This window comes from Argopecten irradians, chromosome 2 (assembly GCF_041381155.1).
Source record: "Argopecten irradians isolate NY chromosome 2, Ai_NY, whole genome shotgun sequence".
NCBI lineage: Eukaryota > Metazoa > Mollusca > Bivalvia > Pectinida > Pectinidae > Argopecten > Argopecten irradians.
In genome coordinates this window covers 15,467,458-15,481,945 of record NC_091135.1, presented here as the reverse complement: position 1 = coordinate 15,481,945, position 14,488 = coordinate 15,467,458, and the positions used below count along the sequence as shown (strand labels likewise).

General features: G+C 37.0%; 3 protein-coding genes across 3 annotated transcripts; 1 reads left to right on the top strand and 2 right to left on the bottom strand.

Moving 5' to 3' along the window:
* Positions 1-513: 513 nt before the first annotated feature.
* LOC138314577 (acetylcholine receptor subunit beta-like 1) lies at positions 514-6,201 on the top strand. Its single transcript, XM_069254981.1, has 2 exons — positions 514-756; positions 3,423-6,201. The coding sequence occupies exons 1-2, from the start codon at positions 601-603 to the stop codon at positions 4,491-4,493; spliced, it is 1,227 nt and encodes a 408-aa protein (XP_069111082.1). The 5' UTR covers positions 514-600; the 3' UTR covers positions 4,494-6,201.
* Positions 6,202-7,632: 1,431 nt separating this feature from the next.
* Positions 7,633-11,362, bottom strand: LOC138316461 (acetylcholine receptor subunit beta-like). The gene is made up of 2 exons (XM_069258155.1): positions 11,207-11,362; positions 7,633-10,920 (listed from the first exon to the last, which is right to left on the bottom strand). Exons 1-2 carry the CDS (start codon positions 11,360-11,362, stop codon positions 9,766-9,768), a joined length of 1,311 nt encoding a protein of 436 aa, XP_069114256.1. The 3' UTR covers positions 7,633-9,765.
* Positions 11,363-12,958: 1,596 nt separating this feature from the next.
* LOC138316460 (small proline-rich protein 3-like) lies at positions 12,959-13,384 on the bottom strand. The gene has a single exon (XM_069258154.1). It carries the CDS (start codon positions 13,382-13,384, stop codon positions 12,959-12,961), a length of 426 nt encoding a protein of 141 aa, XP_069114255.1.
* Between the last annotated feature and the right edge of the window lie 1,104 nt (positions 13,385-14,488).

Here is a 14,488-nt window from a genome sequence, read left to right as displayed (position 1 = left end):
TCCTTTAATCAATATAAGGGATTTTTTTTTTAAATTCCAGGTATATTGGTGGAAGCAAAATGGTTTTTGCCGTGTGGTGTATTTTCCAAGATCAGACTGTGGTTGTGAATTTCATAATACTAAAAAATAATTATAATTACCTAACACATAAAGCTGTAAACAAACTCATTTTTACTGCCAAATAATTTCTCAATTGGGTGTTGTTTGTTTTTCTGTACCTTTTTTTGAAACTTCTGCGACGATAAATTAATGAGTTGCATTTACAGTAATATACTTGCTGAACTTCTGCGATTTAAAAAACACCCGTAGTACTACATTGTACTTACTTCACACATATATCATGCTATCCAGCCTGTGTATTCGCAAAGGAGATATATGGTAAACATTTTATTAATTATACGAGCGACTTTATTTAGATTTCGAAAGGAATTCCAAGAATTATTCTAATAAACGTTCCACATACATTAATCATTCTATAAGGCACTCACTTCCATAGATAACTGCTACTAAGTTCTGATCTAAAAATAGATTCTGTCAAAATTGCTGTTGCTGACTGCTGAGATATCAAGAATTTGCACTCTAAGGTATGAACATTCAGTAATGGCGGCTGCAATGATTTCGGTACTGGTCGTTCTGATGGTTTTAACCACCATGGTGAAATGTGGGAGTATGAGTGACCGGGCTAGACTCCACAAGTCTTTGTTGTACGCCTACGATACGACTGTCTACCCAGGGTCCACGGATAACCCACTACAGGTAGGGAGTCTTGTTAACGTTTAGTAAATTTGGACAGGCAAAATAGTGTTTTTACAGAAATTTACATTGCTATTTCCTATGGAAACTCTAGTCAAAATATTATTTTCAGGGGTGTAGGAATGCTTAATCATCTGTGTGGTACATTTCTGTTAACTGCCCGTTACTAGTATGATGTGAGAAATTAAGTGATGTTTGCCTATGTTCCTTTTATTTCAAGGTAGAATAATTAACTATCTTCACGAAGGCCATTTCAGTACATTATAAAGTAGATATTCATAAGTGTATATATGATAAACTATTGATCCCATCATTCAGTCAAAATATGCATTGATGTAATATGTTTCTTTGTCATAATAGTGACGCATTCCGTAGATACGGCTGTTTTATAATGTTAAAAATGTAAGTTTAGCATTAAGGTTTGGGTGGATACTGTAGCTGCTGTATAAAAAAGGATAAAGATCTTATCAGACAAGCCAGGCTGGCATATCATCACACTAAACTACTTAATGAAATCGTCTGATAAGAACAATAGACTGCATCTTTTGCATTGTTGTAGGAGACAAAAAGTATACAAGTAATTCATAAAATGTTATCTCCAGCCTTATCTCTACCCATAACCCGAATAGTTTTGTATTTCTAAATCATCGAACAACGCTTCAAACATAAAGCAATAAATGCATTATTATAGTATGAAATAAAATTCGTTATGAATAAGGTATTCACAGAGCGGCTGTCGACACTAAAAACAACATTGAAATACTAAATAAATGTCCATCGTTTAGTATTAGTGAATAAAGAGCAGTACTTCTGTTAAGAATTAAAAAAAAAAGAATACAAATTTAAGTGCAATAACTCCAAACCAAACGAATAGCCCTTTAAACACAGTTGAAAAAGATACCAGAATAAAACATGTTCGATTTGTTAACAATTTCATAAATGCTTCATATTCATGAATAATATAAATTCCATACAGTCTCTACTAGGCTCACTCGAGATTTATTGCAGACAACATCATGTATATAGCTCTGTAATGGTACGGTACTTTCCCGACTTTTATTATCATAAGCAGATGGTGTGTGTAAAATGTTTCGGTGTTTGTTTTGATTAGACCGCCATAGCACAGCACTAGTTGGCTGTTAAAGTGTGGTTATAGTTATTACCCGTAATTGGGAACATACTTATGTACAACAATGATAGGGAGGGGCGTAGCACAGACAGCTTAAAACAGAAGATAACTCGGCTGCTTTTTACGTGTTTGCCAAAATTCATAAAAAAGATAAAATGAATGGGTTGTGAAAATTTGAAGCTCGAGTGCAGATGCTCTGAAAATTGCTGGCTCCCACTTCAGATTAATAGTTGTAAAGTAATTCAGTCTGCTAGAAATACTGATTCTTACCCTCTCATCGTTTCTGTTCGTTGTGTTTTCAATATGTTTAAACCATTATGAACATGGTACCGGTACATATAGAGTATAACTATAAAACATTTTAAGGCAATTTCTAGTCAAATATTCACTTAACGTCCTGTCGACAGCTAGGGTCATTTAAGGACGTCCTCTCGTGTGTGCAATGTGTTGGGAGGCTATACGGTCTATTCGTGTTTTGTCTCTTTTTAATATCTATTATCTTAATTATCTTTTTTATAATGCTATCTCACTGAAGCATCAAGCCAAAAACACCGAACAAGAGTATCCTACCCGGTCACATTATACTGATAACGGGCAAACCAGTCGTCCCACTCCCTTTCTGCTGAGTTCCAAGCAGGAGCAGAAACTACCACTTTTATAGACTGGGCTGTGTCTTGGTCATATGACAAAACCCAAAACCTTCCTTACAGCGGCGAGCACTCACTGTAACTGAAGGTCAACAATGAGGTGGTGTTAAGAGAGGCGTTTGAAAGAAGAAAGTCAGTTAAAAAATAGAGGAAAGAAAAGATCCTAAATTAAGTCGCCTTTACGATCATGCAATAATGACAACAAGTACCATTCTAACCCTCTACCGCACCAGGTTCGATAAAAAGCGAGCAGACGTCTATAATGTTTAAAAACTCTAATGCCAACATGTGCTTCTCAGTTCAAATAAAAGTACGGAAAAAGTCTATACTGTAGTATTCCTGAGTTATCGTCAAAATAACAAGCAAATACCGTCTGGAGGTTCAGATATGTTGTCGGAGTAAAGAAATCGTGTATGGTATTATGAAAAGATATATGTCGAATAAGCATGATCGTTTCTACTTTTTCTAGTATTCAAGGAATGTTTTTGTTACCTTGTCCAGAATAGATATATTAAAGAAGTGGTGCACACGGTAAGAGAACAAGAATAATTCTCCCTTGGGATAAGATTCAAAGCCTCGTGTTTGATAACTTAAGAATCTTACCCTTCAGGTTGAGAATCTCCTGTCTCACCCCAAAGTGGATGACTAATTCTATTAATCTTATACTTACCATGCCATTCATGTTTCAAATTATTTAATTTTAATATTTTGTTACTAATTTCCTGGATATATTTGATCAAATCGTTTTATACGCATTAAAACTTTAAACTTTTCCTGTCGCCAATGGATTTTTGAAAGGTGGCAAAAAAAAACATGATCAGCACAATCGCACGTTTGCAACTCAAGATATTTGCATCTTGATACTGTATATTTCAATAATTATTCTACTTCAGGTCAGTATCCACTTTCGATTGACTGCTTTCCATGACTTCGATGAGAAAATTGGGCGTTTCGCAGTAGCCGGATTTCTAATGACGGAATGGACGGACGAACGGTTACTGTGGGACCTCAGCGACTTCGGCCAGATATCCTCTACTCAGTTACCCCAGAGTAGGCTGTGGACTCCTAGTCTAGTGGTGTGGAACGCCTACACAAGGATCCGATCGCTTGGATTCGACACATTACCCGTCAGATTGAACCACACTGGGGATGCTACCTGGGAGGTGGGGGATGTGTTTGAGACAAGCTGTGACGCCCAGGTTCACAAGTTTCCTTTTGATCTCCAAACCTGTACGATTGACATTTTCTCGTACGGTAACCTGCAGAACGAGATTAATCTAACGGCCATGGGGAATGATCTCTCTAACTACGAAAAGAACGGTTTGTGGGACATCGTCGCCGAGAATATGATTGAGGTTCAAAGCCATGAGGGAACTAAGGGTAAAATTATGATAGAAATTCAATTCAAAAGACGGTCTAGCTACTTCGTCATCAATTTTCTGGCACCATTGATCGTTATCAGTCTCCTGAACGTACTGGTGTTTGTTATTCCAGTCGACAACAGTTGTAGAGTGGACTACGCTGTCACAATGCTACTGACGCTGTCCGTTTTCCTCACAACTGTCTCAGACATTCTTCCAGATTTGCCTTTGGAGGAAATGCCTTACATTTGCATTCTTATTTTTCTTCAAACAATATCAAGTTCCTTGGTTCTTATATGCGCAATAATAAGTTTTTCTATGGGTTCGCAAAGTCAGACAACTCTTCGAACATTAGCTTCTATTTTGAGACCTTTCATGGGTGTTGGAACTGTACCCGGAAAAGAAAAACCGGAAGTACCACCAACCGGAACGGAATTAGAATCAGCTGACGGTGGTAACGATAAAGTTCCGAAAGGAAACGAGCGATCTACGGATTTTCAGATCCAACAGGTTTCTGGAGTATTTGATCAAATTTGCATTGTCTTATTCCTGTTGGAAGTTGTAATTGTGAATCTTATTTTCTTCGTTATAACAAACGTTTAATGGATCGGTTGATAGTCACAAATGATGTACGATATATTTATACTAGATAGAACACTGTATCAACAGCAGATATCTGTATGACCATTACACAATTTTGCGTTACGCCAGTGCAAACGTGTTCAGATTTATTTAGGAATCAAATTTTCTCAAATCATTAGGATTTGGTTATTTGCTTTATCATAAACATATATATTTAAGGGTCTTCATCCAGTATATCAACCAGCTTCTAAAACGGTATGTCGTCCAGCTTCTAAATAATTGTACCACCCTGAGTCTACGTCAGATTGTCAATTATGAAGCCTATGACGTTTTCATTAGTTATGCTTCATTAGTTGTTTACATGATACTGTGTTCTCCCAGCCAGGAATTAGATCGTATATTAGACATCACTAGAAAATCAGATTCCATATTTGTTGATGCATATATCTAGCTTCATTCATATTGTATTAGCGTCTCCTAGCGTTCTGTAACACATTGATATATAAATGTAAAAAGATAAATACACTGATTCCACAGGGAGGTACATTGAGATCATACAGATGCTTTTCTCATAGAGGTACTAATGGTTCAATTTCTGCATCATACATTTTATTCAAAATCTTATATTGATATGTTTACCATTTGTAAACACAGTGCCTAGAGCAACACTGTACAAACTGTCTGATTGTACTAGCAAGATGTATAAAAACGATTGGAACGCCCGAATGATAATTGCAAAAACACATCACGCAATTGCATTTTGATCATCTTTATCTGCATCGTGATGTTTAGGCGGTATTCCACAGGAAAAAGAGCCATTAACAAAATCTATTGGAATGTAAAATGTATTGTTGTTTCCGCCCGAAATCTTGTTTCAAATTTCCAAATCATCTACAAGTAGTAGATTAAAAGTTACTCTTACGTTGGTTTAGCCATATTTTAAACATAAGTTAAAAATGGGAGTATTGATAACACTTCACAACACTTTCAAGATTACCTTCATGTATTGGCTTATTGCACTTCTAAAATTATTAAGTCATCTGACCCGAAGGGTCTCATGACCTATAGTCATCATGCTTCGTCCGCCGTCCGCGGTCAGAAAACTTTCACATTTTGAACTTCTTCTCAAGTTTGGCTGAAACTTTCCTGAAATGATCCTAATATGGTCCCGATAAAATATTATTTTTGGGATGATTCGAAATCCAAGATGGCCGCCACAGCCGCCATCTTGAAAACACAATTTGAACTTCTCAAATTCTACCGGTGCGATTTGGCTGCAACTTGCCTTGAATGATCCTGACATGGTCCCGACAAAGTGTTGTTAGTTTTCGGGTCGATCCAAAATCCAATATGACCGCCACAGCCGCCATCTTAAAAACTCATTTTGAACTTCTTCTACCGGTACGATTTCGCCGAAACTTGTTTAATTCATTAATTAATAAGTTAATTTCGTTATCATAATATCATGACTATTTATTTTGAAATCAATTTAAGGTATATTTCTCTCGGTAATTAACATCACTTAAAACACTATCGTTGTACCCGGTAAATATAGGATTAAACGTTCATATCAATGAGTTGTCATAGTAAGAATATGAAATAACCCGAATTTCTGACAAGGTAGCTGGATGTTAAGTTATAAACCTAGTCAAGATTGCTATGTATCATTGTGAATTTTGTACAATTTGCAGCTAGAACGTATACTGAATAAAAAGCTAATCATTAAATATACCAGTCATTTTGTTTTGATTTACTGAAGAACACTCGTAGTGATTCTAATGGTTCTTTTGCCTAACTTACTTTTATTATGTCTGCAAACTATGAAAGACCGTTTATGTCAGAAAAGCGATAATTTAACACGTTATAACCCCGTTTAACGCGTTAAAATATTTTTCACATGAACGGGTTATTGCAAACAAATTACATTGTATTTTGAACAAATATGTGGAACACTCTTTCAAATAAATTAACTACCAGAAAAGTGAAACAAGTGTATCATTAATATTTGAGTTTCGAGAATTTTAATTATGTTCCTTTCCATAGATAAACTAATTTTCCAACATATAACATTCATATTTAACCTGTATACACAGTTTTAACCTGTTTATGGTAAATGAATAATCAATGTATTTTCCACCTGAGCCTGAACAAATAACCAAATGATTTGATTGACCGAAGTTAGGTACACTATATTTGAAACAGATACACACACAGCTACTAATAGTGTTTTCCCCATCGATCACTGATGACACAGTGCGATAATATTATAAGTCTGGTACGCATGTACCTGTTCCACTATGATACCAATCTGTTCATGTCCTAATATCAATATCGGACAAGATGCTCATTAATGAGATTAGTAAATAAAAGTGTGATAAACAAAGTTATGTCGGCAATAATTTCCGTATGAACCCGTTTCCAATTAAGTCCCCTCTAATTACGACCGACTAAATCAAGTGTATGGTTATAAGACGTGCGTCCCTACATTGTGATATAAGAACCACTTGTTACCCGGTCCTCATATCAGATTACAAATTGGCGTAGATTTGACGTAAAGAATTGAGGATACCGTCAATGAAAAACGTACTAGAAGATCATTGTATGTATTCAGGAGTCCTCTTCCAAAAAACTTTTGATGGTAATTGACCTTATCGAATCCACTGTACATTTTGATACGGTTTTATGTCGTTTTATCAAGCCTATCAATAGTCCTCGACGGGATTTATTGCAGTTCAGTTTTACCAGGGACACTTAGAAAAGGTTTGGAAATCTGTACATAAGAAACCATGGTTATAATAATCTTATGCCATTTGAGCCTGATTTAGATTAAATTTCTAGACAACAAAAATAATAACTCAAACTTCATATTTTTCCTTTGGACGGTGTAGCAGATTAAAAACCCAACACGGTTTGCACGAATGACATCAATCTATTGCATAGAAATTAATGTGATTAATTGATTTTTTCATCCGTTTATTTGATCTGACTCTTGATCATATTTTACCAAAATGGCACATACAACACTGCTGTATTTCAGTGAATCTTTACACGGATGGGTAACGATAAACAATATTCTCCACAAACAATGCCCTCATTATCTATTTATAGGAATTCTTATGTACGTATTAACTTCAAAGGACGAGATTACATTGGTGGTGGGAATAATATAAAGGTGTAGTGTTGTGATGCATTCATTGCCTTGATTAAAAGTGTTTAGTGTACCGTTACTTAGAAAACATCCGAGATATCATATACAAGTCTCGTATGTGTTAATACACAATAAGGATGGACTGATAGCCTATCAAACATCTCCATCACCTGGATGTCACACGTAAAGCACAAGCTGCGTTCCCCGAAACTATTTAGATATTAATATATTTCCAACAAAATTATCATAGTATAACGCAGCATAGAAATAACTAACATTTATGTGTTTGCAAACTTTGTTTATTCTTACAAACATGTTTTTTCATAATAGAAAATAAAAACAAAAATATTTTTTTTTTCATAATTCCTGTTTTAAAGTTAAAAAAGGAAAAAAAAAATACAACACATTTTATCATACGAATCCTAATATTTGATAATGGACCGCTAAGCAAATTTTGTTGCAATACCTTTTGTTGTGTCATTTTCATAGTGATATCAAATAAAACAGTTATTATCCTACATCCATAATACTAAGGAGTATTGTTAACATCAGCTCAATGCTACAGTTAGGATTTGAAAGGCGATTTTTTTCTAGTCAATAACGCAAAATAGTTCCATTCGATTATTATATTCAATTGTGTTTCAAATATTTCTTAATCTTAATGAAATGAGTTATTGTAAGTTATGAAAGTAATTTTCAAACGCAAGCTGGTATTGGTATATGTATTCCAATATAAAATTCTATATTTAAAACATGGCTTTGCCGAATCAAATAAATTTTAATCACAGATAGTATAAATAAATGTAATACGCCAAAATGAAACAAAACAAAACAAACATACATCATTCATCAAAGGTAAGCCTAATACAGTTATACTGTTATTAATACCAAAAAATAGAATAGGTTTGGAAACTTAATTCCACAAATTGTATATTATTGACTTGTTACCTAGTTCTTGTCCTGTCAGTAGTATTTTAAACAGAATACATTTGGAAATATAATTCCATAAACAAATTGTATATTAATGACTGTCATGGTACGGAGTTGTTATAAGTAGTTATAGATTGTTACATCATCATTTTGTAAGAGAAAAAAGTGATCAACAAGAGTACATAACCGTAATGTATAGTTCATTACGGTAATGTAGAATAATGTACGTATGTAATGTGTATAATGTATGTAATGTAATGTATTTATGTAGTTATGTATAGAATAATGTACGTATGTAATGTGTATAATATAAGTAATGTAATATAATGTATTTACTCACGTATGTAAAGTATGTACGAAAATATATTACATATTAATGTAAGGATGTAGGGTATGTATATGTGTAATGTATGTATTATTGCTAAACTTGTAGAACATTATTATGTAATTGATGTATCTCTGTTTTGTCATCTCTATATGTATTTGTTTAATTAACCTCCTGTTACACACAGATCGTGTGTCTGGGGTGATTAAAATGAATTGAATTGGAAAAATTGGTAAATACGAAATAGATTATCAATCTTCTCGACGAAACTCCAACCAACCACACACTGCACGTACTTCATCCCGTGATAAGCTCACCACAATATTAAGCAGCCTCGGCGGTGTGTTTGAACGCCATCGTTGGTATAGTATTGAGATGTTTGGTACAGCGGATGTATTAAAAGATTTATTTATAGAACAAGTATTACCCTGTCTGTTTGCTTGATACATATGACGTCATTCCAATAGGAATCAAGAAGTATCATTGCTAATGTACTCTTGCAAGTCATCAATTAAGTTGATTAAATAAACAACCTCGTTGCTTTGGTTTTTATCAAATATCTGCCTTCTCTCTATATGCTATGGGTTCAAATATATTCCATGCACGGACAAGCTACATATATTGTCTTCAGCTATCGATCTTTAGGGCAATTGAAACTGTTTTGATCACAAAGTTTTTTTCATTCAATAAAATCTTTGGACTATGTTTTCTGGCCGAGTTTCTGGTTCCCCAATCTTCTCTAACAGCAACCAACATTTTACTTGTTACGTTTTCTCCTTTGGAATTTATTAAAAACTGGTGTCCATATTGGGCAAGTCCATGTGATATTCAATATGTGAAATGTTCATATCCCTTCGTATCGTCACATAACTAGTGACCCGCATTATAGTCTAGATAAGTACCTTGACATCACCACCTCTTGCAACAATAGTAACAGTGACGGTATCCAGAATCCCAATCAGCAGAATAAAGACAAGGAAGGAAAACCTGTCAAACGATGAACCGACATCCCTCCATGTGATGTTGTCATCAAGATCCGTCCGACTAGGACTATCGTCCTTAGTCGTATACTTCCCATCATCATTCATCTCCTCAGCGTCAGAGCTTGTAACCCATTTCGGTTTTTCAAACTCCTCCACTTTATTGTGTTCTTTAAATTCTGGTGACACTATAGTTGTTTTTTCACGTCCTTTGCACATTATTTTCGTAAATAATTTTGCTGTAGCAGATATTGCCTCCGTGTCAGGTTTGTGATAAATCTGAACGCTTTTAACTGCGAACACCATCACCAGCATACTGATAAACACGTGGATGGAGACCATGTAGCACATTATAGAAATCTGAGGCAGGGAAGATTGTGGAAGGTAACTTCCCACGACTGTCATGGAAACAGATATTGTAAGCAGCATAGTGGTAGCGAAGTCTATTCTGTTGCCTTCTTCAACGGGTATGAAGAATGTCGCAAGGTTAACAAGACTCATCAACACTACTGGCATAATGACAAGCAAGACAAAAATGAGCCCACGTCTTCTAAATGTAATAGAAACATGCAACATGTGTTCATGGTTCTTGTCTGTTACATACAATTTCGTATGCAGGACTTCCCACATAGTGTTCAACGTTGGTTCGTCTGTAGAAGCGAGATATACGTCTGTAGTCAAATTCACTTCGTCCATATTATAACCGTACGGAATAAAATCCATTGTACAACATTGGATGTCAAAAGGGAAATATGTGACGTCAGCATTACAAGACGTCACGAAAACTTCACCAGGATTCCAGATAACCGAGCCGTCCGAAGAAATTCTGACAGGAGCATCATTATATCCTAGTTTATCCAAAGACTCGTCTGAGTTCCAGAGGACAAAACAAGGGGTCCAGATCTCTCCTTGATATACATGGAGTGAAGTGATACCGTAATGGTCTGAAGGCAGCCATTTCAATCGCTCGTCTTTCCATGAAGATGTAAGGAAGCCGGAAACAGAAAATCGGCTCATCTGGACGTCGAACTCTTTCAATGCCATGAGAGTGAAGTGGACAGATATCTAAAAATAGGAAGCGTCAGTAGATATAAATGGTCATCTTTAAAGGAGCAGTCTACAGTAAACTTAAATATTACAAGAAAAATATATTTAAAAAATGTGAAAGTAAACTTACCCGATAAGGATTTTGTTTTAAAATTAAATTCAATGCAAAGAGTATAGAGAGTAATGATAAAGCAATTCGTGTTAGAAACACATGCCCAAGGTACTGTCTGAATACTGTTGTCAAGAAAAAAAAATCAAAACAAAGCATAAAATGCAACAACAGAAATCCTGTAATCCACCATACCTGTACTGGTCCACCGCCCTGGACGTCGGGGTAAATCCTTCGGTTGTAGCCTGTCAACACACTGTCATGGAGGGCACTTCTCTGACTGGAATTAGCAGTCCCACAGACAACACAGGCCAGCATGGCGGTTACAAGGTAAAGTAAATAGTACCGCATCATGGTATTAAATCCACGGAATCCACGGAATCAATTTATAATAAAGGAGTTCATATATCCGATTGATGTTTTACGAAGGGTTTAAAAAGGTTATGGATAATTAAGATATCGCTCAGTTGAAGAAACTACCTGCCTCTCTTCAGAACATGGATTGTGAATACCGCCAATGCAATGGTGGAACTTATTTAACGTGACACTACACCTGGTAAAACACAGATTCGTAATCTCAGGCGACACTAATCATTGACTATGCATAGCGTGACTGATAGAGCTCACAGACCGTTACTATCCCACAGTTATTTGGTTTACGCCAATGAAACAATCAAAGCAAAGCTATTTGTTGTCATACACGAATTAAGTAGGGAATCCATTCTGGGTGTTGGCTATAACAATTGTCTAATTACTATGTCACTATAGTTTACTTTTAACGGTCGTTTATTCGTCCATAGATGCCGTCCTTCAAAATTGACCATCAGTGATCAGTCGTCTAATCAATAATGCCTACCAGAGATGGGACCACTGTTTGTTCACTAACTATTAGGCGCCACGACAAACCAATGGATCCTGCTTTTTATAAAAGGAGTGTGTTTCACAGCGGGATTAGGTAGTATTATTAAAAGCATGACAAACATGTAATCGAGAAGAATATTTTATGAAACGTATTCAATGAAACACTCTCATGTGATTCGACGAAAAAAATACGAATCGATACTTGTTAATTAAAAGTTGGGTACAAATATAATGTGTATCGTTCTAAAGTCTCTTTGAAACTATGCTAAGGCAAAAGCTGTACATGTCTATTTTTCTTTGTATGTATATAGCATATCAACATCAAACGCGCCAAACCTAAAGCAAATAACTAATTAAAGACGCAAACTTAATACCATCACATGTAACCTTCTAATTCAAAAATACTAAGCATTTTATCTGTATCGTCTATCTTAATGCTAATTCTGTAAGAGCATATGGTTCTACACTCTTGCTAGTAACATTATATACTCTTACTGCGTAGTTTCACTAAATAATTGTAACACTCCTGTGCAGAATAAAATATTTGATTTTGATTCCGTTGCATTGAGAAGGATTTATAACAAATATATATTTAATCTCGCCAAACTGAATCCCTGCAAATTTGACGGTTGTACTCACTGCTCCCATATCATGTAAGAGACACAAACCTTGGAATGATTACTGTACATACTGACAGGAGTTTTCTACTGAGTTCTGTCCTATGGTGAATAGAAAGCGATATATTGACTGTGACGATCTATGGAAATACTGATACGGTCACCATGGGTATAGGTATCTATTACATACCTCAGGAGGCGTATCCTGTGTTAGGAAATGAAGAGTCGTCAACTTGAAATGGGTCACTGCTCCGCTTCGCCTACGGCCCTGCAGGTAGGCCATTAGAAAAGTACCCGGTATCCCTACTGCATGCCGTTAAAGGCGTCTAAAGTTAGGATATTATCTTTTCTCTTCTTTCTAACGTCTATTTTAGTGATTTCTGTGTATCTATTGAAAACGTAATACATGTAAAATGGAGCGTCTACCATAACAATGCTGGCAACCAGTTACACAAATCCCTTATGCTTTCTAGTATTTGACCTCTGTACACGTCACTGACGGAGGAACTGCAGCACTCCGTAACAGAGGGACGGCAGCACTCTCTGACAGAGGTACGGCCGCACTAACTGACATAGGAACTGCATCTCTTCTTGACAGAGGATCTGCATCACTCCCTGACAGAGGGACGGCGGAACTCCCTGACGGGGAAACCTCAGCACTCCCTGACAGAGGAACAGCAGCACTCACTGATAGAGGGACGACGACACTTCCTGATAGAGGGACGGTAACGCTCCTTGACAGAGGAACTGCAACTCTCCCTGACAGAGGGACTGCATCACTCCTTGACAGAGGGACGGCGTCACTCCTTGACGAAGAATCTGCATCGCTCCCTGACAGGGACTGCATCACTCCTTGATAGGGGGACAGTAACGCTCCTTGACAGAGAGATTGCATCACTCTTTGACAGAGATACTTCAGCACTCCCTGGAAGAGGAACTGCGTCACTCCTAGACAGAGGGAATGTGTCACTCCTTGACAGAGGTAATTGCTGCACTCCTTGGCTGAGGGACGGTAGCGCTCCCTTACAGATAGACTGCAGCACTCTCTTGCAAAAGAACTGCTGCACTTCTTGACAGAGGAACTCCATCACTCCCTGACAGAGGGACGGCAGCACGCCCTGACGGAGGAACTGCATACCTCCTTGACAGAGGAACGTCATTACTCTTCCTGACAGATGGACGGAAGTACTTCCTGACAGAGTAACTGTAGCAGTCCATAAAAAGGGGACCGCAACACTCCCTGACGGAGGGACGGAAGCACCCCGACAGTGGAACGGCAACACTGCCTGATAGAGGGACGGTAACACTCCTGGACAGAGGGACGGTAACGCTTCTTGACAGAGGGACGGCAGCACTCTCTGTCAGGGACTGCATCACTCCCTCACAGAGGGACTGCATCACTCCCTGACAGAGGGACAACATCACTCCTTTGCAGAGGGACGGCATCACTCCTTGACGGAGAAACTTCATCAATACCTGACAGAGGGACTATATCACTCATTGACGGAGAAACTGCGTCGCTCCCTGACAGAGGAACTGCATCACTACCTGGCAGAGAAAATGCATCACTCTCTGACGGAGGACAGGGACTACATCACTCCTTTACAGGGGGACGGCAGCACTCACTGACAAAAGAATAGCATCGTTTACATTCCTGACCGACTGTGAGGGACGGAAGCACTCTCTGACCTAGATAATGGACATGTATGGTATCATCTGAAAACGTGCTGAATCACCGTTTAATAAGTTAATAGATCTATATGAGTAGATAATAGCACCAATGTATGTTATGTAAATGTGATTTGAATGTGGTGCAACTGTACATAGCATACATAATGATAATAATTTATTGTATAGAGTGATCTTGCCGGTTTAAAGTTAGAAAAGTGAATTGTTTATAAGAAGATTGTGACAGTGGCACCAAGTCTTAAGTCAATTATTTCCTAAAGAAAAGAATGAGTGTCATTTTCCTGGTTTTGTTTCACATCAACAAACTCAT